General features: G+C 39.5%; 1 protein-coding gene across 1 annotated transcript in view; it reads left to right on the forward strand.

Moving 5' to 3' along the window:
• Positions 1-10,872, forward strand: part of LOC121517593 (copine-9-like) — a 174,811-nt gene extending 163,939 nt beyond the window's left edge. Inside the window, exon 21 of the mRNA XM_041799485.1 lies at positions 10,682-10,872. Within this exon, the coding sequence (XP_041655419.1) occupies positions 10,682-10,864 (183 nt within the window). The 3' untranslated portion in view covers positions 10,865-10,872. The remainder of the gene's footprint in view (positions 1-10,681) is intronic.
• The last annotated feature ends 17,010 nt before the right edge of the window (positions 10,873-27,882 follow it).

Genomic DNA, 27,882 nt, shown 5'->3' on the forward strand with positions numbered 1-27,882 from the left:
GCTATGAGCAACGTCTGATTTACTCTTTCTATAGTCAAGAAAACAACACCTCAACTCAGCATTAAATCAAGGAAACTAACAGTTTGAGGTGAGAATCTTTGCTGCTTGAAACCCACTCACCCAAGTCTCCGTTTTAATAAACTGCCACATGAAAATAAATGTTTGAACTCAATCAAACTCACCTCAGCCAAACAGTACGATGAAAAGTGCTCTGAAGAAAGGAGGAGTATATTCTGCTTCTTCAGTCAATAGAAGTCTCCGGTCGACAGGAGCTTCATGATGGAGCTTTTCTGTCTTTGATTCAAGCAGAGCTCGGTGTGTGTTTTATCTGCTCATTCCAATCCATCAAGGTCAAACACAGAAGTCTGCAGCTTTGGAACAACACTGAAAAGAAAACTCTGCTGAATCTTTCTAATAAGCAGTTAAAAAGGCAGTAAGAATTCATCCTGTTTGATTGTCCTCCTTTATTTCTGCAGTTCCTGCATTTGGTTCGGCCAACATTCACCATAAGGCACTAACAGGTTTTAGACTTCTTTATACCCTCTGTCTTCCTCCTGAACCTCGGATGGAAATGAGTTTTCCTTAACACGCTCCTTCTTTGATGGATAGCTTATCCCCCCCTTAACCCTTTAAGCGACAAAGTCACAAAATTGTGACAAGCAACATTGCTGAATTAACAGGCTGTAGCTGCAAATATGGTGCCTAAAATTGTTACCACTTTACACCAGGAGATGGAGGACATGTGTAACTTCAATCCCAGCGCATTTGTGGGTGTGTTTTTATTCAAAGTTTTGGAGTGAGAGAGTTTTGAAAGACGCATCCCCGGTCAAGGAGACGAGGCGGCGGCAGTAGTGGTTGTAGTCGGAGCGTAACGAAGAGAAAGAGAGCGAATTGTAGCAAGAATACTCACAATGCCAGGAGGAATAGAGGAATATTCACTCTCTGACATGATGTTCAGCCGTCCGGTGACACCATGGGTGAGACTGACGGTGTGTCTGTGAGTAGCAACAGGGAGTCCATGCGCCATGATAGTCCACAAGCAGCACATTTCCTCACCTTGGCTGGGGAGGGAGTAATCGGCGAACGCCGGGGAGGGGACGTGGTGGCGGTAGTAGGGGTCAAAATACCGCGAATAATGACGGAGGTATGGAACGAAAAACACAGCAGAAATAAGGGCAGCAATGTTAGAAGCCGTGGGAGAAAACTCAGGTGGTGGAGGCTGCCTGGTGATGTCAGAATATGCAAATTAGATGAGACAATTTACTCCCATCACAAACTTTGGGTCACACTGAAGATTTTTCTCATTTACAGTATGCCTTTATCTCTAACCACTTTCAAGCTACAGCCTTTTGAAATCTTCATATCACAGTTGAATATTTTCTTGAAAAAACTCTGGCACCCAGAGAGTTAACTGTAAATATGATGAGAGGGAAATAATCTGGAAATACAAGAGAAACACTGTTTTTTAAACTTATAAGAGCTTTCTAAGATTTGCGGAGTATGTTGTTATACAGGGATGTAACCATTATTAACAAAATGAGAATCCTGGACTTTTGGCTTGAAAATTGAGATTTAAAGTAGAGTCTAATCTCCCAAAAAAGCTGGGGCACTGTGTAAAATGTAAAAAACAGAAGGCAATGATTTTCAAATCTCATAAACCCATACCTTATTCACAATAGAACATAGACAACATGATCAGATGTCAAAACTGAGACATTTCACCATATCATGACAGTTATTAGCTTGTTCCTTATTCAATGGCAGCAACACATTCTCAACAAAGTAAAGACAGGGCCATGTTAACCATTGTGTAGCACCCCTCTTCTTTTAACAACAGTCTGTAAACGTTTAGGAAGTGAGGAGACCAGTTTCTGGAGTTTTGGGGGAGGATCTTCTTGTTTGATGCAGGATTCTAGCTGCTCAACAGTCCTGGGTCTTCTTTGCAAGTTTGTTTTTGTTTTATGATGTGCCAAATGTTTTCTGTCTTGACTGCTGACAGGTCAGTTCAGCACCTGGACTCTTCTATTGTGAAGCCAGGCTGCTGGGATGGATGTGGTATGTGGTGAAGTATTGTCGTCCCTGAAAGAGACGTTGTCTGGATGGCAGTGTTAATTTTGACAGCTATTTTTAATTTTAGTCTTAGTTTAAGTCTTTAAATGAAATGCATTTTAGTTTTAGTCACATTGTAGTCATTCTTATCCTTTTTACTTTTAGTTGAGGAAACTCAAAACATTTTAGTCTAGTTTTAGTCCATAAAAAGTCCTCACATTTTAGTCTTTACTTTTAGTCTTAGCATTTATTTTCTTGTCTAAATTTGGTACCAAATCATGGTAGTGTGTTCTCTGCACCCTGCTAAACCTGGGGTCCCTGCTTTCTACTGCTGAGGTACAAAAGAGGTACAGAGGCACTGTTTTTTGACAGATTTACCCACAGTGGAGAAATATCATGGATTTTGAGTGTCTGACGAAAACTACATTACATTTTAGTCTACTTTTAGTCATCTTGACGAAAACTAAACTTAGTTGTTGTCAGTTTTAGTCGTCACAGATCTATTTTTGTTAGTCTTAGTCTAGTTTTTATCATGGAAAAAAAGGCTGTAGACAAACATTTTTAGTCATAGTTTTAGTCGACAAATTACCACTGCTGGATGGGAGCATATGTTGCTCTAAAACCTCTCTCTACTTTTCAGCATTAGTAATTCCTTTCCAGACCCCAGACCATCAGAGATGCAGGCTTTAGGACTGTGTGTTGAGAACAAGCTGGATGGTCCCTCTTTTCTCTGGTCCACAGGACACAGTGTCTGCTGTTTAAAAAAAAAAACATGTTACATTTGGATTCATCTGACCACAGAACAGTTTTCCCTTTTTCCCTCAGTTCCAGGATTGTGTTTTAATATAGTTTCTTCTTTGCATGATACAGCTTTAACTTGTATTTGTGGGTGGCAGAGTGAACTGTGTTGACAGACACTGATTGCTGAAATTGTCCCTAAGCCCATGCAGTAATTTCTAGTACAGAATCATGCCTGTTTTAATGCAGTGGCCCCTGAGGGCCCGAACACCACAAGTGCCCAATTCTGACTTTCAGCCTTGTCCCTTGCTCACAGAGGTTTCTCCAGGTTCTCTGAATCTTTTGATGATATTCATTCATGGGATATTCATAGTTTTACATGAAGGATTTTTTCTGAAATTGTTCCAAAATTTTTAGATGCATTTTTTTGCAGGTTGGTCCATCTTTACTTCTGAGAAACTCTACCTCTCTGTCATCAGCACCACTTCTTTTTTCAGCCTTTTATTGCCCTGCCCCAACTTTTTTGAAATGTGTTGCTTCTGTCAAATTCAACATGAGCAAATATTTTCAAAAAAATGGTAAAATTTCTCAGTTTAAACATCTTTTATAATCTATTGTATTGTATCTTAGAATTGTTTTTAATTTACATTTCACGCAGTGTCCCAACTTTTTTGGAAATGGGTTTGCATGCTTTTTATCCTTATTACAAAAATCAGTGTATGCCTATACATTAGCTGATCTACCAGTCAGATTCGAAACAAAATGTGCAAAGCTAGTTAGTAAAGTTCTAATCTCATAGGAGAGTTTAATATAAACTTTATTTAAACTTAAATATCTTGGCGACTAGCAGTGTCAGAAAACAAAAAACAGAAGTGCTGTAAACATTTCCTCTTCAACATTATGTGCTTCTGCATTGGTTTCCTTCTCAAACTTTAAGGATGCATCTCTAATGCGACTGGCAACATCCAGGACTCAGCATTAATCAACAGCCCTGCATTAATGGTGGGTAATTATGAACCCAGAACATTCTCTGCTGTGGTCATTTAAAAACTTTTATTCAAATGTTGATGCTGCAATCAAACTGATAATATTTTACGTGTAAAATTGTTCTTACTAAGACTAAGCGTTTCCCATTTATAGCCAGGCACAATTTTAATGGCGACTATAAAAACTGTCTGAACAAAGCGGGGATATTTCTTCACCTAGTCTGCCCTCAGAGACTCTCCGTGCATTATCATTTCTCAACTCAACAACGGAGGGCAGATTTCTTTTTAAAAGTTTTGCAGTTTTAACCGGAGCGAGCTGTATCCCCAACAGAGACTGATGAAAACAGACCTGGCGACGGTAAAAACGGCAATTTAGAGATATGGGAGGCAAATACCAGGGACTCTGATAACAATGTTTGTACAGTGTTGAAGATGGGCCAGTCAGCTCAAGGTACAGTGATAAATGAGTGTTTACAGTGATAAATGGGAAGAGCCTGGGAGTTTGGAAAAGACTGCAGAAACTCCAGTGAAGTGGCTGCCACTTTATACTGAAAGAGAAATACTCATTATGTATGAATTACCTCTATAATACTAATACTAACACTGGAGCTGGGTATTTCCAACAATAGAGACGACATAAAATAACACAGATTATGATACACATAGATTTAGGATAATACACTTGTCCTACACAGAAATCACCACAGTCAGCTGTTTTTATTCTAAGAATCCTAGCAGCTGCAGAGTTTAAATGACCCTGCTACTTAAAACACTCGAAATGAGATCCTTAGAGATCCAAGAAGTAAACAAGACTATTCTGTTCTTAATCCCTGTACATGCAAACACAACATAATTTAAATTTTAAAACATAAAATAGCCCTCTCTGTTAACATTCTGGTTTCATTTTAATTCAAGACCACTTGCATTTAGAAGATCCTCTTTTTGCTTTACAATCTGGGCTCCAAAGTTTCTGTTATGAGTGGCTAAGAAGGGATTAAAGCGTTACCCTCCTTACACAGCTGTCTGAAGCTTTCATTATCAGCTACGCCATACAGCTCAAGTCTTAACACCAGAGGCATAAAAGTGATCCTGATCCTGTGAAGAAATTCAGGGGAATTTTCCTTTACAGCGTTATCCAGAGCTGGTTGTGAAGGCACTGGTTCTTTCTGGTGTAGCGAGCCTACCTGGTGGTGCTAACTGCTAACTAGCCTGGTACCTTGTCCTTTTTAGATAGACTGTGTTGCTGCAGTGTTTTACCTTGTTTGTGCATGCTTTGTATATTGCATGACAGATGTCCAACTCCAGACTGTCAGGTGTGAACAAAAACATAAAATAATCCAGCATCTCTGTTTTCGGTCTTGCTAGCAGTAAATAGTTTCTAGTTTCTAATTCATGTGTACTTGTTTTGATTTGGAACATAGACTGCACAATTTAGTTCAGCATCTGCTCCCACCTTTCAGCTTTTTTGAGCGTAGAAGACACCTTAGGGCACTGATCATCAACTGGCGGCCCGGGGGTCATATCAGGCCCCCTAAGCTTCCTGTCTGGCCCCCAGAAGATCATTAAATTCACAAAAGGAGGAAAAGAAGATATTTTGGTTTTAAGAGTATCCTTTGGCTTTATATGTCTGCAGCTGTTAAATCCACCCCACAAACAATTCATTTTGAAATAGTTTGAGAATGACTAACATGTGATCTGTTTTTACAGAAATTTTATGTCATAATTAGTAGAAATGTAAAAATAGGGTAAAGGTTGGCAAAAATGTTGAAAAAATGACCAGAAAGTGGGGAAAAGAGGTTAAAATGTGGCAAAAATAGGTTAAAGAGTGGAAAAGGGGCAAAAAGTATCATGAATTGGTTAAAAATGACAAAAGTGGTTCCAAAAGTAATGAAAATGGGTTAAAATGGGCAAAAATAGAAGAAAAGTGTCAAAAATGGATAAAAGAGTGGTACAAAGGGGATAAAAAATGTGGGGAAAATGGTTTAAATAGGTTAGCGAATGGAAAAAATTGGGTTAAAGAGGCAAAAAGTATTAAAAATGGGTTAAAAGTGGCAAAAATAGCCTGGTAAATTAGTGATAAAGTGTTAAAGAGTGGCACACAAGGGAAATAATAAGCAGGAAAGTTGCAAAAGGAGGTTAAAGAATGGCAAAAGTTTGTGTAAAGTGGCAAAAATTGGTTAAAAGTTGCAACTGTTGAGAAAATGTAAAGAGATAAAAAAGTAACAAAAATAGAATAAAAGTGGCAAAAATAGATAAGAGTGGCACAAAGGGGATAAAACTTTCAGGAAAATTGGTTTAAAGGGGTTAAAGAATGTTGAAAACTTGTGTTAAAGAGGCAAAAAGGGGTTAAAATGAGTTCATACTGGTGCTAAATCACAATTACGGAGGGCCCCTTCTCTGGGATTTTTTGAGACAGTTTTGCTGTCAGGCCTGCTGCATGATAGCTAACAGGGACTGATCTCACTGGTAATGCCTAAAAAAGTCCTGCGTTTTCAAAGAAGATACAAATATGTTAAAAAGACCAAAATATTTATTTAATTTTTGTGTATTTGAAAGTCTGGCCCCCAGAGTTTCTGTTCAGACTAAATCTGGCCCTTGTGCAAAGATACTTGATGACCCCTGGGTTAGGGCTTAGATTGGTAGTAGTGCCGGTATTATCAAGTAATTTCATTGGAAGATTTAAGGAAATTGCTTTGATTTTTTTTCTTTTTTGTTTGTTTTATTTTTGTTTTTTCATCTTTTGCACTTTTCATGTGAATTTGGGAAATTTATTCATAATCTTTTGTAATTTTTTTTCTCTTTTTTCCTTTTTTGGGGTGACCTTGAAAATTTTCAAGGAACCTTTGAGATTGGAGGTTTGGATGGATGTTTCTGACATTTTCATGGAATTTTAGAGAATGCATTTGTGATTTTTTTTTTTTTTTTTTTTTTTTTAGCATTTGCTATGAAAATTTTGGGGGAAATTTGCTTGAAAATTTTCAGGAATTTGTATGTGATTATTTGGGGAACATTTTTATTCAAATGTTTAGGCTTTATGACAAAATTTCACTGAGAGATTTAAGGATTATTGAAAGAAATGTTGGGGTAGTTTTTATGGGATACTTTAAAGGTGTTTAAAGAGTTTTCATAGATATTTTAGGAAATTTGTTTGAAATTTTAGGGAATTTGAAGTTTGGGAAGGAAGTCTTTGGCTGCCTTTGCACCCAAGGATGGGGTTTGGGATCCTGGTGTGACCAGGGGCCATGTCTGGCTGGTCTTTGGTCCTTGCAGAGAATCCAACCTCTAGTTTATGGCCGTATCTATTCTGTATGATCTGTAGCAATGCTTATACCTGCAAAGAACACATGACAATAGAGTTTATCCACATATTGATTATTTCAGACCTAATTCTATATATTTAGGCTGGAAAAACACTTGGCAATTTTAAGCCCAATTTTAAAGATCTACTGGTGGAAATGGAGGCTTGTGTCAATAATTTGTCCAAATAATCCTGAAGTGTGTGGTTTAATATGATTGTTTTTTTGCTGCTGGTCAATCAGAGCCCCTCCAATCTGCCACGCTTTGAAACTTTAATACAAATCCTTCAAGACACGTCCTTTTTTATTGAATCGTTATTCCAATTACTGATCCATCTCTTGGATGTTAAGTGTCTTAAGATTTTCATTTAAAAGTCATGACGACACTCTTACCAGGTCAGACATATTAACATTCCAACAACACGGCCGACACAGCCGATCTAAATCGAACGCTGTCGTCAGATTAACGTCAGGCTGAAGCGGGACAAGGTCAGATTCAAACAGACAAAGAGATTACATGCAGGTCTTGTTCATCTCCTGAAGAATGGTAATGTTGGTAGAATGGGTCGTCTCCTAATGAGAAGATTCGTTCCCAACAATGTCAGCGCGTCCTTGGCAGAGATACCAGACTCCGAGGCTGTGTGAATCAGGTTAATGGTATATGATGTGGAGCGTTCAGGAGACTGTAAGGCTGTTTTAAAGCTCTGCATTTAATGTTGAAGAGTAGAGTTGTGAAGATATCACTGAATCAGTGGTCTTTTAAACAGAGAGGAATAAAACTGAGGTGATAAACCTTTAAGCAGGATGTTTACATAAGCATTTAACACACTGACTGAGAGCTCATAAAAGAGAAGAATACAACATCCTGTCAATATGGTAGTGCACTTTCAGGAACCCTAAGGGGAGGAAACACAAATCTACAATTTAAAGAAGATGGCATAGATCAGAAAATAAATGTGGGGATTCAGTGTAAGAAAATTGAGGTTATAACCATTATTTATAACAGCTTTGATGGACCAACACATTTAAAAGTAATCACTGATGAAGCCCAGTGAACATCAGATAACCTTGTGTTTTTCATGGCTTTCAGCTGTGATCCTCAATGAAACTGATACCACAGTAACACCAGCAGACGCTCCACCGTCCTGTCCTAACTAAAAAACATCAGATAGCTATGGCTGCTATTAGATTGATTTCCTCAGTGACAGCAGACTTATCAAACCAAAACATTTCAAATTGAAACAGAACCATTTCTTGTCTAATGGTATGTCAGCGGGTCTTTTTTGTACTTGTGCATGTACAAAAATGTAGTTTAGAATAGATACTGAAAATTTGAACAAAAAAGACACAAAAACCCTCAAACTAAAAGAAGATGGCAGACCAGCAACTCCTGGGCTTTGCCTGAAGAGTTGTTTCTCGAAGGGGTCTTGACTTTTGGAGTGCTATAACGGCTTTCCAATTCAAAGAAAGCTTCCTACTTATTTACAAAAGATTATAAGGGCCACTCTAAAAAATAAATTAAAAAAGATCTGTTAATTTTCTTGAAAAAAAAAATTAAAGTATTTGAGCTTATTGAGTCAGAAATTTACAAGAAAGCAAGCTGGGGTGATGAATTTATGAAAAGAAAAACGCCAAAATTTTCAAGTTCAAAAGATGCATATATTGACTTTATCAGCAGTAAAAATTAGTATTTATTAAGTCATCAAATTACAAGAAAAAACTCTTAAAGTCTGGATGTGAAAGATTGTATGATGATTCTGGGCTAGAATCACTAGAATTTGTAAGTTTGCCCACTTACAAAAAAATTAACAGACTCTAATTTTTATGTTTTTTTTTACTGATTACGGCAATAGAAAGAATATAAGTCGAAAATGCATTAAAAAGTTATAAATGTCGTGCATTTTACTGAGTGAAATAAATATTCGATCCCAAGCAAAACATCCGTTAGTACTTAGTAGAGAAACCCTTGTTGGCAAGCACAGCGATGAGACGTTTCTTGAAGTTGGTCACCAGGTTTGCACACAGCTCAGGAGGGATTTTGGCCCATTCTTCTTTACAGACAGACTCTAAACCCTCCAAGTTTCTCTTGAAGCTTCAGCTCCCTCCACAGGTTTTCTATTGGGTTGAGGTCAGGAGACTGACGAGCCACTTCATGACCTTGAAATGCTTCCTGTTGAGCCACTCCTTTGTTGCCCTGGCAGAATGTTTCGGGTCATTGTCATGCTGGAAGACCCACCCATGACCCATCTTCAGTGTTCTTGCTGAGGAAAGTAGGTTTTCATCTAAGATTTTACAGTACATGGCTCTGTTCATTGGCCCCTCAATGCGGTGAAGTCACCCTGTACCCTTTGCAGAAAAACAGCCCATAAACATAATGCTCCCACCTCCATGTTGACTGTGTGGATGGTGTTCTTTGGGTCAAATTCACATTTTTTGTCATCCTCCAAATAGTTGATGCCAAATAGCTCTACTTTGGTTTCATCTGACTACAGCACTTTCTCCCAGGTCTTCTCTGAGTCATTTAGATGTTCAGTGGCAAGCTTAAGGCGGACCTGTACATGTGCCTTCTTGAGCAGGGGGACCTTGCGGGCACTGCAAGATTTCAGTCCATTATGGCACAGTGTGTTACCAACTGTCTTCTTGATTGCCTTCAGATCATTAACAAGCTCCTCCCATGTAGTTTTGGGCTGCTCCCTCGTCTTTCTTAGCATCATTCTCACTCTGCGAGGCGAGATCTTGCACGGAGCTCCAGACTGAGGACAGTTGATGGTCATTTTGTGTGTCTTCCACTTTTGAACAATGGCGCCAATAGTTGTCACCTCCTCACCAAGCCTGTTGCTGATGGTTTTGTAACCCATTCCAGCCTTGTGCGGGTCTACAATCTTGTCCCATCTTTTGACAGCTCTTTTGTCTTACCCATGGTGCTGTAGAGATTGTAATGTTAGAAACTGATTCCTAGAGCAAGTGTGCATTATACACATGATGAGTTAAGATCAGGAGTATTGGTAATTGGTTGACTGTGCACAACTGTGTGCCACATGGGAACCAGCCAATCTGTGGGAGCCAGAATTCTGGGTGAGTTGTCAGGGATCAAATACTTATTTCACTCAATAAAACATGTGATAATAAAACAATATGATGTAAAATTTTAGCTAAATTATTTCAATGAGTGCTGCAGTGCTGCACCAGTGTGCTCAGAAGCCATTACTTAGAGCTAGGAGACAGCTTCATAGATCTCCTATCAAATACAAGCTGGTATGCGATCAAACATATGCAGGAGAGCATGTACAAAATGACTCACTGACCTCCAATGATCCTCAGTAATATAACAGCATTTACACTCTTTAGGAGGTCACATTTAGTTGCCTTTTTTTATTTGCAAGTAAACTAAGAGATCTGTTCTTTGTTATACTTTTATTTTGCATTTTGTGCCTTCTTCGGTTAGGAATATTCTCTCACATTTGGGTAAAAAAGAAAGAAGAAAACAGACCTGCTCTTATTAAAATGCTTGTTAAACAATGTTAACAGCTTTAATTGAAATAGTGACCACAGTATTTTACGTACACAAATATTTATTAAAACATATACGAGCCTGAACTTCTCTGTTTCCAGTTTGTTCCTTTCAGAGACTACATCGACAGATCTGGAAACCAGGTCCTCAGCATGGCCCGGCTGGCTAAGGACGTCCTCGCCGAGATCCCCGACCAGCTGCTGTCTTTTATGAAGAGTCGAGGAATTGAACCGCGACCGGCTCTCTCCTCCTCGCCACTACCGGAACTGCACCGACATATCTGACCCCCGACACCTCAATTCACAGCCGCTCATCTCTGCTTCTCTCTCTTTCTCCCACTGCTTATCTCTCCTTCTGTTATTTGTCACTTTAAAAGGAGCGGAGGGATCGACCCGTGACTCGCCCTCTTCCTCTCTTATCGTCGTCAAAGCTAAACAGGCGCATCACAACGACACGGCGGGGCGCTCATCCTCGACTCACCCGCTGCTCTGCCTCATCTTTTCCTCTTGAACTCACCCTGTTACACTTCACATTTACTGCAGAAAGAACAGTGAGACTGAACCGTGACTGTCCCTCTGACCATCACTCAGAGCTCTGACTTTTTCAATCCCCCTCTCCGGATACCTTCTTGTACATTTTGTCCTTGTCCTGACCAAGTGTTGACACTAGTCACATTTGGCAGGAGTCCCAGGATGTGCCAGTCTGTGGATTAAATGAAGTTAAGTCCCCACATAAACCTTGGATGAGCAGTATACAGCAGCTTGCATGGAGTGCTTAGGGGCTGTTTTTGGCCGCATTCAGACTGTCATGGAGTAATTGGTCACCATGCGGACAGGTGTTTGTGATTTATACTTCACCGCCATCATTATCCTCGGGCTGTGCCAAATCTCTTGAAACTGAAATAGTCGCTGCCGACAATTAGTTCGATCCTAAAGCTTTCAAACTGAGAGAAGCGACTCCTCGAGAGGATAAGGAGCGCTGCAGAGGGACAGAGACTGCCTGAGGTGAAAGGGACAGGTGCAATGAAGCAGTGAAGTAAGTTTCAGAGTTTGATATTGGCTTATCAATACAGTCAACAATTGCAGCGGTTACTGTGAAGGCAGATGAAGTAGCTCAAAGAGTCCTTAAGCCCTTTCAGCATTATTTAATTGGACAGAGTGGCAAAAATCACTGCAGAAACTCTAATCTCAGTGAGTGTATTTGTCTGTTTTCTCATAAATATCTCATTAGTCCTCATATAAGCCACTCTTACTTGACAAGTCCAGGTAAATATCTCATTTTAAGACACGAAAAGCAAAAATATAGCCTGACTTTTTAAAAGAAAGTTTCCAAATCAGCCTCATTCTTACCTTTGTGGAAAAAAATGCATCCAGTGCATCCTTAATGGAACAATATACCCCAGGAATTAGTGCACAATAGTTCAATCTACCTGGTAGACACAGAGTAATAAACTTTAAAGCACTAGTAACTAGGAGATTGTGCAATTTATTCCAAAAACTTGCACAATCCTTGTCTACTGTATTGAATGACGTAGTGGACCTGCCTCTGGCAACATGGCATTGGCTGGTTTGGCCAGCCAATCTCCTGTCGCATTTTATGTCTGTGCAAAGTGATACTTGAATTTGGATCATAAATCAATTTATTAAAATTAATGTTATGTAATCGCTGTGCTCGTTAGTCTGAAAACTCACTAATTGTTCGTCTACTTGTATTTCCTTATGTGACAAACCTGCCTATATTAGACACACGGAGAAAACAACGAAGAAGTTCAAGTGACTTCTGATATTAAAAGACGAGATATGGCAATGCTTGTCCAACTTCCGGTTTGAAGTGAAGGTCCTCAGATGCATCCAGGTCCCTCTCTCCTGAGGACCAAATGCGGCTTTCCACCTCACTCAGTTTGGCCCCCAAAACGATTTAAAAAACTAGGAAATTATAAGGCAAGACAAGTTTTTTGGTATAGCACATTTTAATTCAATTTGTTTCACACAAGACAGAATGGAACACGTGACTGCCATCAAATCATGACAAAAGCATCTTACTATCTTTGATTACTGGTATCTTGGCCCTAGCTGTGTGAGAGTGCCTGGCTGTTTGAGTGCGATCAACTAGTGACCAGTCCAGGGTGTACCCTGCATCATGCCCAGTGACAGCTGGGATAGGCTCCAGGCCCCCGTGATCCCAAATGGGGATAAACGGTTTAAATCAACATCGTAAATGTGCACTTGAGTTTAAAAACATAAAAGTTGGAATACGATTTATAACGATAGCAACATATTCTTTCTTTATTTTGATTTTTAGTAGTTAAACTGGGATTATCCAACAATTTTGCCATTTGGCATTGAGAATGAAATGAATGTGGCCCTCTCAGTAAACAAAACTGTCCATCTATGCTCTAAAGTACTTGATGAAAGCTGTGTGGCATCACCTTTTTGGTTACTGAAGCTGTCATATTCAGCCAAACCATGGCAGTCACCATATTCAAAACACTGTTTCAATGTAGCGTTAGGTCAGCAAAGTAAAGCATGAACTGTAGCCTGCTTTGAACCAAAACATACATTATATGCTGATGACAACATGAACTATTCTGACCAAATAATTTTTCCAACCAGGCTGTAAAAGGTTTTACTTTGACTGTAAAAATGGACACTTTAACATAGGGTTTCCTATTTTCCCTTTTTTTTTTTTTTTAAACAGGTAAGATTGTCCTCTTATTTCTTTTACAAAGACCCAACAGTATTTCTCAGTGATCACAGCTGTTGGCAAAATTTTACAAAGCCTTACTGGCAAATTAAAAATGCCTTAACAGAGAGAAGCCTGGGAGAACCCTGTTAAAATAACATGTTTACCTGGACTTGTCATGGTGACTGTGGCTGTATGAAAATGGGCTATTATTGGTTAGACTATCTGTTTGGCATCTTAATTTAAAATGGAGGGAATAATTCAGCAGTAATGAAATGGAAAATGTTTTTTTGGACTAAATAAGATATGGAAAAAATATTTTATTCACATTCTTATATTTTTATGCCACAGGAAAGATAACCACATTATGGTTACACTTTCAGTGCTTTTCAAAGTAAGGGCCCAGTTTGGCATCTCTGTGGAGAAACTTTTATTGAGTGAGTGAGTGCTTTTATTCTGAAAAATTTTCAGCTTTGTTATACCATAAAATATGTTACATGTAGGGAGATTTATTGAGATATAATGTATAAGGAAGAACACACTGTGATAGCAATCAAGTCAAAAGTAGGAACCGACTGCGTGGCGCTCCAGCCGTCGCGCAGAAAACGTGCACCTGTTCCAGAAAGGTAAATTACTGCATCACCATAATTTCCAATTTATTGGCACGAGACACATGTATCACGTTTGTGAGATGTAGCGCTCATGCAGGCAGTCAGAAAGCAGTGACTCGTTAACATGCATGCTAAAGTGAAAAGCAAGCCGTGATGCAGCTGTTATGCAGCAGACATGCACCCGGTCTAAATCGGCCATAGGAGCCGATCCTTGTTAACTCTTCAAACTACTTTAAACCACTTACAGTTATTGGTCTGTGATTTATAATCTTTAAAAATACTTTTTTAAATAAAACAAGACAATAAGAGTATGATTCATTCATAAAAGGCGTTCCGTCTGAACATACTCGCACCTGTTATGTCCTATTCCTGCAGTTTCCTCCTGAAGAATAACACACTTATTCATTTTTTATCTGAGTCATAACTCAGTCAAATCTAAAGATCTTATACATGTTTTCAAGATTAAGTGTGGCCCAGTTTCTGAGAATGTAATGATACATGTCTCCATAACTGTGCATAAATGGACTCATTAATCAACAAAGCATGCAGATGAATTAGTAATGAAGGCTATATTCAGGGAGACTTTATGCGTTTCTGATGTGGACGTCCTACAGAGACCAGCAGACAAGATGTTGGCAGATCTAGCGTGGGGGTTCCGTTCATCATTACCATTCACACACCTCACCACACACACCTCTTCAAACACACACCTCTCTGCACTGTGACACACCCACCCTCTCTTTTCCCAGCATGGGTCGAAGCCGGGTGCCGATTCCCCTCCTGCTGTCAGAGAAATGCCAGTCTCTCTCCGGCTGTCCTGCAGAGAGGAGGAGGAGGAGGAGGAGGAGGAGGAGGAGGAAGGAAGGAAGGAGGGAAGACGGGGGGGTAAATGAAAGAGGGGTGAAGGTGGAAGAGAGGGGAGGGGAGCGGGGGGAAAGAAAACAAAGACGAGGTCAAGAGAGAGTGAAGGAAATAGACAGAGACGGACAGGGATGTGAAGAAGATGAGGCATGTCAGAGGGAAAGAAAAATGAGTGACAGCTGCTGATGAGAAGAGCTACAGAGAGGGAGATTACACCTCTGTCTTCAGTTTCTCTTCGTTTGTATTGTTGGGGAGGAAATAATGAAGTAGACGCGCACATTCTCCAAAAAGCAATATACCTAACTCCCAGTGTAATCTCTGCCCTATGCATGCCCCCACCCCCTCTTCTTTCCCCATCCCCTGCTATGACTTGACATTTTAGTCCCAGGCAGACTGGAGTTGTGTCTAAAGTTGGTAAAACCTGCCACCTAGTGTTCATCATGTGTATAGCAGGGTATCTTTTATTATGCATGTCAACTGTATTATAATCACGCAGTACTAATGCATGAACTGATGCAACTGTGGATTCAAGCATCTGAAAAATGAAAATATTGTCTTAGTTACACTGAAAAAACCCTAACCATTAATGTTCTTATGTGATTTGTGACTTTTTAAATGCAAACTCCTATTCTAAAAAAGCTGGGACATTGTTTAAAATCTGAAAGCATGCAGAAAGAAGTGATTTTCAAATCCTTTGCAACATATATCCAGTTGAATACAATACAATACAATACAATACAAGAACTTTATTTATCCCCGAAGGGAAATTCAATCATCTGGGATTCTCATCTATTTACTGTAGAATTATAAAGTCTAATAACTGATGGTATGAAAGATTTTCTAAATCTTTCTGTCCTGACAGCCGTCCACCACCGTTGTTTCTTTGCTCACTGAGGGAGATGTGAAGTGGATGATCCATGTTTCTCAGAATGGCCTCCACCTTGCTCAGTGCACGTCTCTCCACCTCATCCTCCAATGAGTTCAATCTGATTCCTACCACAGAGCCAGCTTTTTTAACCAGTTTGTTCAGACGCCTTGCATCCTTGTGTTTTACACTGCCTCCCCAGCAGACTGCAGCATACAACAGAACACTTGCCACCACAGACTGATAAAACATCTGCAGCATCTTACTGCAGATGTCTATTGATCGGAGTCTTCTCAGGCAAAAGAGGCGTCTCTGCCCCTTTCTGTAGATGAAGTCTACGTTTTTAGACCAGTCCAATTTATTATCCAGGTGTACACCTAAATATTAATAATAATAATAATAATATCATTAATACATCACAAAGACAAGATTTTTATGATCAAACCGAGAAATAAGAGAAGACATGCACCAATTCTGAATGTGATGCCTGCAACAGCATACTAAAAGTTGTAACAAAGGCAAGAAAATACTGGGAATGTTGTTAAGTGCTTAAAAACCTCTGCAGCCTGCTGCCCCATATAATCTACAGCGCTTAACAAATGTATTAGACCACCCTAACCCTAACCAAAGTAAGGTTTATGCCACAGCTGCCCTAAATTAACAGCACTGGTAATTACCAAAATCCTTTTTTATGTTTCTGCAATGGTTAATACACCAATATGTAGAAGCTCTTTAACCCAAATGATATTTTTAATGCTAAAATATAATTATTATTGTTATCCATGAATTTTCAAATTTACTGATTTACAAAAAAACCTGAAAAAATAGTAAAGCACATTAATGTTTCTTGATTAATATGTCAAATTACAGTTATTTACTTGCATTCCTGAACAGACAAATTAGTTTTAGTGGTTGATTGTTATGCTTGATTCATTTCTGACTTCTCAGAGAGCCGGCTCAAATTTGGGTATAAAAAGGTGAATTCAGTTTGAAATTCCTCATTTATGTTCAAAATGGTAAAACGTGGAGAGCTCAGTGAAAATGAAAGAGTCCGTATTGAAGCACTTCATCATGCTGGATGGTCTCTGAGACAAATATGACAGGTGGTCTAATAAATTTGTTAAGCACTGTATTTGTAATATATATAATCATTTTAAAATATATATACACCCCCTGAGATCCAGAAAGGTTCAGTAGTTCACAGTCAATAATGGTGCAAGGTTCTCCAGTTTGTGAAAGACTGTATGGGCAAATAGTCCAACAGTTAATGAATATGGTTCCTGAAAATGCAATTGCACAGAATTTAAAGAGTTCATCATCTGTAGTCCATAATATTCCTTATTCCTAAACTCTACAGTTAACACAGTATGTCGCTGCATCTGCAACTGTGAGTTAAGACTCAACCATGCAAAGTTAAAGCTATGATCAACAACATCCAGAAGCCCTGCCCACTTCTCCGGGACCTAGCTCCTCTGAGATGGACTGGACTGTCTGTGCTCTAAAGAGTCCATGTTTCAGAGTGTTTTTTTGAAAAAACATGGCTGTCAAATCCACTGTGCTAAGCAGAAAAAGATCATCCAGGTGAGTGGATTGTGTGGGGGTGTATTAGTACCCAGGGTAACTTGCACATCTGTGAAGGTACCATTAATACTGAGAGGCACATAAAGGTTTTGGAGCAAAATATGCATCCATACGTCCTTTTCATGGATGTCCCTGCTAACTTCAGTGAGACTGTAACAGGCCACATTCTGCATGAGTTACAACAGCATGGCTTCACAATAAAAAAGGGCACCATAAAGGCAAATTAAACATTTTCCTACCCAACTTTTTTGAACATTTTGGTTGCATCAAATGCAGAATTTGTGTTTATTTACAAAATATCAAAAAGCTAACTAGTTTGAACATTAGTTTGTCTGTATTCAATTGAAACAGATTTGCAAATCTCTGCTTTCTGTTTTTATTCAAATTTTGCCAAATGTCCCAACTTTTTTGGAATTGTTGTTAGTATGTTTCGTCGATGTCAGTGTACTGGTTGTTGCTTAGAGGGGTATTGCTGCTGTTTACGTGCTGTGTACTTGTTTTTATAAACTTGTTTTTGCATGTTGAAGAATAAATGCGTTGCTGTTTTAGTGATCGTCGTTGCCATAGCTCTTAAAGGAAACTTATATCTTCACATAATATGCATTTTCTCATGTCCCTGAGCATTTCATTTGTAGAGATCTTGATGTGTTTGTCGTGTGTCTTGCAGAAGCCGGTATGTTCAAAGAAGGACACCTTGTGAATTTATCATGAGAGACTTGTATTTTTGATATTTTGCATTGATAAGGCCTTTACCTGGGCTCATTAAAAGACACACGAGGATGTGCAAGACACAAATGCAGTAAGAAAAAAAAAAACAATATTGTGGACACATAAAGAATGTAGTGTGACTTTTGTACAAAAACAGCTATGTTGTCTTATTTGTGTGTGTCCTATCTTTGTCGTAGAGCTCTATAAATGTCTGTGATAGTGTTTAAATAATGAGAATGGATTATTATTGATTGTATATACAGAACAGTAATAATTAAAGATGTTTCCCACTAAGTGTGGTTTCACAGACGTGAGAAAAAATCATGATTTATTCAGGCTGCATGCTGTGGTGGTGGCATGAAATGTTTTAAAAATACTCTCAGGCACCAAGGAAACAGACGTATTTAGAGTCTGATGATTCTTCGCCATGGCAGATATAATCCAGGGTATAAAAAGAAGACTCCAGTAGATTATATTTTACTGAGAACAGGACTTTTACAAAAGAAAGTGGAAAATCTGATGCGTGTAATGTTTTATCTATAACCAGGCACTCTTATTTAATAGGAGCTTAAGTAAGATTTTCATAACCTGCACTCACACAAATATTATTTTCTCGATCACTCACTGACTTTTTTGGCAGGTTGTTGTCATAACCAGGTTGATCTCCATGTGCAACAGACAACAACTAAGATTACTAATGGATGTGCACAATCTTCAGGCCCTCAGACAGCAATGCATTAAAAACAGGCATGATTCTGTGCTGCGGTGGTTCTCAACCTTTTCAGCCCGCAACCCCCAGAATAAAGGTTCCAGAGACCGGGGACCCTCGCTGTACCTGAAGGTGGCTGAACAGCCATGAACTCTCAGGAATAGTCATGTGCAGACAAGGCTGCCCATAAGGAGGGATACAGGGGGAGGTATCTGGGACCCAGCTAAACTGGGGGCCCATGGAGGTCAGCAAAACCATGGTCCATTGTGAAGTTAAGCTGTGAAAAGCATGTTTTATATCATATTTGACCTGAATAATAACCACTCTGATCAAAGAAACAAATATCTTTATTCATTTGTGTAGTAAATAGCCTTCTTAATTGAAAATCACTTTTGTTAAAAACATAATCAAAATGGGTAAGAAATTTCTAAAATTGTTTATATATGTCTAAAAATGGTGAAACTGGTGGTGAAATTGGGTTTTGAAAGAATAAAAATGCGTTAAAAGTGGCAAAAATTAAAGTGGCAAAAAAAACAAAACTGGGTTAAAGTGGCAAAAACAGGCACAAAAAGTGGTAAAAGGGCTTAAAAAGTCTTTGAAATAGCTTTAAAGTGCAATAAACTGGTGGAAATTAAAAGGATTGAGATGAAATATTGATACAATCTGGCAAAAATGGGTTAACTGTGGTTAAAACAGGCAAAAGTGGTTAATAGTGGCAATAACGGGTCAACAATACGCAGAAAGTGGCAAGAATTGGTTTAGAAGTGGCAAAAAATGGAGAAAAAAGCATCAGAAAGGGTTTAAAATTGACAAAAAATGGGTTTTAAGTGGCTAAAACTGGCAAAATTGGTGTTAAAAACTGATGAAAACGGGTCAACATTTGGTGAAATTAGTGTAAAGACTCAACAGTCTAATTCAAAAAATATTGTTAGCCTTCTTAAGGCATCTGGTGACCCCCTCTCAGTGTCTCACAACCCCCAAGGGGGTCCTGGCCCCAAGGTTGAGAACCACTGCTGTACTAGGAAACACTGCATGGGCCTGGGAACACTTCTAGAAATCACTGACCGTTTTCTCATCCCATGTTCCACTGGCACTTTACAAAGATTTTTCTCCTCTCAGGCAGCTTTAATTTTACGCTGACTGCCAGAAGTATCGACCCTGACACTGTTTAGGTACCAGCACTGCATAAAAAAAAATTTGATTAAGCAGCTGTATCAGTAGAATAATACCCAACCCTACCATGCAGACAGCGTCTCTTTCAGGGAAGGCCCAGTACATTTCAGCAAGACAATACTAAACCACATACCACATCCATCACAACAGCAAAAACTGAAACATGCAGCAAAGAGACCCAGGACTGTTGAGCAGCAAGAATCCTACATCAGACAAGAATGGGACAACATTCCTCTCCCCAAAGTCCATCAGCTGGTCTCCTCACTCCCCAGACGTTTACAGACTGTTGTCAAAAGAAGAGAGGATGTGTCACAATGGTGAAGTTGGCCCTGTCCATACTTTTTTGAGATGTGTTGCTGCCATCAAAGTGAGCTCCATGAAATGGTTTCAGCATCTGATGTGTTGTTTATGTTCTGTTGTGAATAAATACGGGTTTATGGGATTTGACAATCATTGCATTTTTTTTGTATTTACATTTTACACAGCGCTCCAACTTTTTTGGAAGTTGAGTTGTAGTATCTACAATGCTACGTGCATAACACAAGCCTAGTCTGCACTGCTCTACTGAAGATTTTCATCATTTCAAAGTCTTTCTTTAGTTTCACTTTGCTGATTCACTTTAATAGAGAGATCTATAAATAATGCCTGCCTCTGTTCGTCTCATCTATCTGATCCCATCTAGTGCTGGATATAAATGACGTATGTGACTATAATATAAATGCAAAACCCAGTCTGACATTGTGTATGGCGGAGGAATAAGTGCAGTTTCAATCTGTTAGGATTTCTCAGTAAATAGTGATTTTATCTGTCTGTGGCAGCAGGAACATTTTCAAGAGTAATGTCGATAAAAGAGCCAACAATTATGTTTATTTATTTAGAATTTGCAGAAGAAAATATCAGGGTTTGGAAGCACATCCTGATGGTCCTGAATTATCTACTACTCCTTTTTCAGTGCTAATTCATCCAGTTGTTGTTTTGTGCAACGACATGTCATAATTAGGTCTTTGAGTGCCTAACATCAACAGAAAATAGTTAACAGAGCAGTTCCTGCTCTGCAGACATCACTAAGAAATCATAATGCTATAAAAGTATAAAGAATATTCATGAAGGAGAAATAGGCAATAGACAATGCAGACTCAAAAATGCATGCAAAAAGTACAAAAAAATGCAGAGACCCAACTGTGCTGCAGATGAAAGAACGGTAAGCAAGTTTGGGAGCACAAGAAACATTTAACCAGCAAAATAGACAACCAGTTTTACTTGAGAAGACTCGGCTTGAAGATCCTCCCTGGATTAATAAAGCAGCATGCTTTTTGACCTTCAAGAGAGTGCACAAGTCAGTACGTTTGGATAGAGTTTAGCAGCATGTCAGCATGTTCTTAGCAGCATGGATCCAAATAAGCAGGTGCAGCATTTTTAGGGTGGAGGCTGGGATGCCAAGAGTATCTGGATGCAGAGGAGGACCTCAGCTTCTAATACCGGAAGTCACTTGAACTGAACATCTTCCTCATTGTTTTCTTCGTGCGTTACCACCATATTAATAGAGACAGGTCCACAACATAAGGAAACACAAGTAGCTGAAGAATGTGTGAGTTTTCAGGCTAAAAAGCAAAGCAATTACATTCATTGATTTTAATGAATTGATTTATGATATATATTAACGTATCACTGAGCACAGACATAATATGTGACAGCAGATTGGCTGGCTGGCTGGCTAGACGTCTATGTCACCGCCATGTTGCCAGAGGCAGGTCCGCTACGTGATGCAATACAAGTTGACAAGGAATATATTCATAAATCGATTCATTAAAATCAATTTAATGTAGCTGCTGTGCTATTTAGTCCTAAAACTCACGTATCCATCATCTACTTGTATTTCTTTATGTGGCGGACCTGTCTCTATTAATATGGCGGCGACTCATGAAGAAAACAACAAAGATGTTCAGTTCAAGTGACTCCCTGTATGAAAAGATCAGATATGGTGGCGCTTTTCCGACGTCCGTATGAAGTTGAGATCCTCGGCTGCATCCAGGTCCCTCCCCTGGGATGGTAGAAAGGAAGCTTTGCCAGCAGGGGAGGGGAGGAGGTCATATCTAAATGGACCATGATGTTAAAGGGATATGTCAACATTTTGGCAAATTCGCCCATTGCCATTATCCCTATAGTCTTAGGAGAAGGTTCGTCACCTTTAGTTGTTGGTGCAAGCTGTTTTTAGATCGGTGGAGCTGAGATGCAAGCTGCTCAGCTAACACTACGGAGACCTACGATATTTCTGGCTTTCTCTCATCAAACTCATCAAATACACAATCCAACAACTCCAAAACGCTCTCGTGGACAAGTTGTGACCTGCACATTCACATTTTAAGATCAGGTTAGCCAGCTGCAGCTTGTTCTAAAAAAAGAATGGTATTACACAGAGAAAATATCCTAATTTTGTTGAATTTTTGGACAAAAGATCAAGAAAGTAGTAGGTTTATAAGCTCATGTCATGTTATTTGTCATTGAAACAGCTGCTGTACAGCTATTTCAATCAGGCATACCGTTTTACGCACAGCCTGTGTGTAATATTTCATTCTTCTTCCCAGTTTGTCAGATTGTAAACGCATTTAAGAGTTGTGAAAGTTACCACGTGATATTATTAGGCTGCAGAGTTACACACTAGGATGTTAAATGATCAGACAGTCGACATATAAGAGAGACATGCAGTTGGCTACATGCAACCTTAACAACCATCATGTGGAATGACTGCTTTTTGTTGTAACACAAGAGTTCTCTGACACAGTAAATGTCAGAGTGGGATGCCCATGGGACACTCCAGGAAAGATGGGGCATGAGAAATAGACCTCAAAACCACGAACTGCTTGCTTTTAAATCTGGATTTTAATGGACGACTCCCGGTGATTGCTCTACAGAGAAGACTCCAGCATCACACTGAGACAACGCACCCATGTCTGGTGGCCAAGCCATTGAAGTTTATACAAGGTACAGTCAAACATGCAACAAAAGTCCTACACAGGTTCAAAGAGGAGATGTAATGGTGCTGATAATGGTAATGATAATAATGACTCTGACGACACTGACAGTGATGGTTTAACAGCTGAATCTGACCATAGTAGTAAACAGGAGTGCATGCACTTAAGTAAACAAAAACAAGTCCCCCCATCAAGGAATCAACAAACAGCCTGTTTATTATTTAAGTTTGATGTTACGTCGACTCTAAAATGGGAGAAAAATGAGGAACAGTGGGTTCCAGACATGCTGTGCAGGCCTATTAGAGCTAATGACTTAAAGAAGCCGAGGAGAAGCTCTGCCTGGATGTAAACACGCTGCTAAAGGAGCTGTTTTCAGGCAGGCAGGGAAACAGGAAGAGGATTGATTCAGAGAGACTGAGAGGCGGCTCGGACCAGGCTGCAGAAACTTTAAACACAGTGACACAGTGACGGATAAGTTCACTCAGCACAGATCATTTCATTTTCACTTCAGCATCCAACCCATCACTCTCCTGCTGCTCTGGACAACAACAAGCAGATCCTGAGGTCATTATGTTCCTTTTTTTCTTTCTAAACATAATTTTTTATGAGTGTGTGGAAAGAAACAGGGAACAACATCTGGCAAAAACGTGTGTTTTTTAAAGGGACTTGAACAAACCAGGTTTTGTGGGACTTTGGGTAATAGGTCAGGGAGGCTTAGCTCAGGGAAACTTTGGGCACATATAAATGAAGCCTTCAAGCATGCAAAAAAAGGAAAACACTTAAAGTTTCAGCGGACGGCTTGAGGGCTACTGAAGTTGGACAGGCTACTGTAAGATCCTGCCTTACAGTTTTAAAGAAAGTGGATTTAACTAGTGGTCTCAGACAAAGCCAAAGGAAGGGTTTGTGCCTGATCCAGTGTGGTTTCCTCAAACACGGACTGGAACCGAGCTTCAGTGTAGCTCCGGAAAGCCGAAAGATCAGTTATGAGGGCGCAGAATGACTGTGCTTAATTAACAGTGACATATTCCACTGGACACGTTTGCAATTTAATGCTGAGTAAATAATGATGGAGACGTAATCATGTCAAATTTTTAAAGGCTCAATAAAAGTAGCAGTAGTATTACCAATAACAACAATGTGGCCTTTCTGTTTTTCCACTTACCTCACCACTGAGCTGCTTTATAAAACAGCTTTTTGTTGTTGTTATGCTGTCACAGCTGAGAGCTGCGGCGGATGAAGAGAAGTGGGGCCAAAGTGGGTACAATCATACGCTGTGTTGATCCATGTAATGTCTCTCCAGAGGGATGGAGTTCAAGCCTTTCAAAGGTAGGAGAGAAAATGTAAAGTTCACCTCTGTGTGTATTTTCTGATAGGTAGATGTTTGTTCCATGTGAGGCTACAACCAGGGGGGTGTACCATGAGGTCAGCTTGAAAATAAAAGCTCCAGTCAGAGATACCAGGCTTCATAAAGATAGATAAGAGGGCCTCACTCACCAATATCTTTTCTTTATATTCCTGTGAAACCTATTCAGGGTTTACCACATGTTCTTAAACTGCTGAATTTCATGTTTTACCTAAATAGTATGAAGAATCACCACTATCATGTCCATGAAACTACAGGGCAGTGTGCAAACACAGAAGTGTGTGAGAGGAGCAGAAGCAAGATATTAGTAATGCCCAAATAAAAATAAACTATAAAAACAGTTTGAAATACCTCAATAGTTCCAAAGAGGAAAGGTAATTACATTTTTAACACCAGTCATGGATTGAATATTCTGCAAACACATTTATTGGATGAAATCACAAGCTCCAAGGGTGCTTTCATTAGAAATGCCATGCAACATGCTGTAATGAGAAAAGGATGCATTCCAGATGAGTTAGAAAACAGTAAACCTGAGTGGGGGATGGGGGTGCATGTAGGGGTGAATCTTATTTTTAAGTGAGGATATCAAAAATGTACATTTTGTTTATAAACCTGATGAGGGAACATCATTTAAACACATTTATACACACTGATGCACACATATCTGTGGGTATAGAGAGATGTTTATCATTTTTAAAGGGGACATAATGTGCAAAAATCACCGTTTCAGGCTTTTCTAACAAAAATATGTGCCCCTGCCTGTCCACAGTCCCCTAAAGACTCAGAAAAATCAATTCCCTCCCCCCTCTCTTCCTCCACCTTTCAGAAAATGTGTGCTGAAACAACCCGTTCTCAGATTTATCATTCATGATGTCATGTGGGGATTAAGCCCCGCCCCCAGGTTCAGTTGACCCTCCCTGCTTGGAAGAAAATTCTGCCCTCCTCTCCTGATCCTCCTCTCAGCTGCCAGCTGACATGAGGAACAGGAGAGCCGCATCCATTAAGTCACATCAATTTCCTGAGAGGGGCGGAGTCAGCTCATTGGCTGGGCTGTATGACAGCCACGGTGTAAAACATTAAAAGGGGCATATTCTCCCCTTTTGAGACAAGTTTATATTGGTCTCAGAGGTCCCCAAGACATACTTGTGAAGTCTGTTGCTGAAAAAAACACTCCAGTATTGGATCTTTGCATGTCAGAACAAGCTGTTTCTGTGTCTGTGGCTTTAAATCATACTGAGCTGTCTGACTCCGCCCCTCTCAGGAAATGGATGTGGTTTAATGGATGTGGCAGCAAAGAGGAAGATCAGGAGAGGAGGGCGGAGTTTTCTCCCAAGTGAGGAGGGCCAACTGAACCTGGAGGCGGGGCTAACTCCCCACATGACATCATGAGTGATAAATCTGAGAACAGCTTGTTTTAGCACACATTTTCTTAAAGGTGGAGAAAGAGAGCGGGGAGGGAATGGATTTTTCTGGTACTTGAGGGGACAGGCGAGGGGCACATATTTTTGTTAGAAAAGCCTGAAAAGTTGAATTTTGCATAATATGTGCCCCTTAATATCATTGTATCAAACATGAGTTCTTAGTGCATGGTGGAGAAAAGATCATACCTCTTCTGCTTATCAAATGAGAAAAAAAAAATGTCCAGACTCGTCTCCTCATGTCCAGAAATGTGGAGCCATCTTTTGAGCTGGTTATGTTTTTACACTGAAACAGATAAATATGATAAGAGTACAATGCTGGAGGGGACTGAACTGTTTACAGAAGTTATGCATGTTTTGAAATGTGAACTGATAGTTTGGCTTAAAGAATCCATTAAATGGCTGTTTTCTGCACCACCAGCGCAGCGACAATTACGCTAACAGCATACTTGGATGACATTTCAACCTTTACATTGTACTTTCCTCATTTAAGTAAATTCACTTTGACTCACTCAGAGCTTATTATCTCATAGTGAACAGGCAGTCCAGAACAGAAAGTCTCTGACAATGCCTATCAGTCCATCTCATAAAGTCTCCTTCCCGTCAGTGAGTCTGTGAATGGACAGACAGAACTTAAATCCATTCAATAACAAGCTGGCCACCATCATGTCTCTAAAGCATTTTTAGATCAGAGCAGACGGAGGAAGACGGGGATATTTAATACTCTGTTTTGGACTATGAATGAAGGCGAAGCTTTGTTCTCTGTGTCTGTAAACGGTTTGGATTAGGACTACAGATCCAGGACTTGGAGGCATTATATTCTCTGTGGAGCATGGCGGTAGCCATGACAGCACCGCTAAACACTGCAGCCTCTGTGCTGGAAAAAAAAAACAGCCGTATCTGGACCTGAGGACTTTTGGAAGACAATGGTGGTGATTACTGACTTTATTATTACTTTTACTACAAAGCAGATCCCAGCTGCTAAAGGTCAGACCATTTAACAGTGTATGAAGCTAAAAGAATCCTCTCATGGCCAGCAGGTTTTTCTCACTGAAATAAAAGTCTGATTGTTTGGTTTCTGTTAAATTTCCACATGAAGAAGCTCCTCTGTGAATCCTCCAGCAGACAGAAGAAGAGACGTTTAGAGGGAGAATCAGGGATGTGCAGAATTATCTGGCTCTAAATGACTTGTCAGTTAAGATAATTACCAGTGTGTTTTTAGCAATGCAGGCCTGCAGTCCTGGTCAAATGCTTCATCTAGACTGTAGCATTGCTGCCTGCTGCTAGTGGACAGATTAGCTCCACTTACCGCCATGCTGCTCTACTATCCAGGAGTCAACAAGCACAGATAGCATCACCTGGTAAAATCATGATTAGAAACATAATGTACGATGGCGTATGAGGGCTAGAAGACCTAGAAGATAAAAATAAGAGGAGAATCTGTTGATCTCTGATCAAAAAGCTCACAATTTTGGTGGGAAAAAAATCCAAATTATTGAGATTATAAAGTCTTACATTTGCAAGATTTCAGCGTTTCAAAAGTCAGGAATTTACAAGAAAAAAACAGAGTTCAGAGGTAAAAAAAAAAAAAAAAGTCTTAAATTTTGGCATTAGAAACTCAAAAATTTCATGTTTTTAAATCCTAATTTTACAGTCTGAAGTCAAAAATTTACAAGTAACCAAACTGAAAACAGTCATCAGATTTTGACATTTGGGCTTCACAATCTCAAAAATTCAAACGCAGGGTTCAGACACTTTTAACCGCTTTAAAATCATAAAAAATATCGTTTTTTCTCATAAATTAACTTATTTAAACTTGAATATGTCCAGCTTTTTTTCTTGAACTTAGCATTTCATTCTTCCTAGTGTGGCCTTAGAACACAGTTGTAATACTGGAGGGTCTGGACATATAACTATAGTCCAGACCAGGTCAATAAAGGCCTGTTTTGTGGGACTTTGTCAATGAAAACAATTACAAACTAGACAAGCACTCGGAGATCGCAGACCTCTGCCATTAGCCCTATCTCCCAATGGTAAAGAATCCTTTAAAAAATTCCTGGATCCAGACGGTGATCCGCATCACTCCCAAAATCTAATCAGTTCTTCCTTATGCCATTTCTGCCATTTCCTGAAACTTTTATCAAAATCTGTCCATGACTTTTTGAGTTATGTTGCTAACAAACAGACTACCTAACAAACTAACAAACCCTGCCGATCACATAACCTCCTTGGCGGAGGTAATGATGTGGACTTTCTCCAAGTGGGTCCAAGTGGGGGCTTAGCTTTTTTACATGCAAGTTTGAGAGTTTGACAGTTTGGAACTACTGTCCTAGGCTATAAAACCATACAACTCATTGAC

This window comes from Cheilinus undulatus, linkage group 11, assembly GCF_018320785.1.
Source record: "Cheilinus undulatus linkage group 11, ASM1832078v1, whole genome shotgun sequence".
NCBI lineage: Eukaryota > Metazoa > Chordata > Actinopteri > Labriformes > Labridae > Cheilinus > Cheilinus undulatus.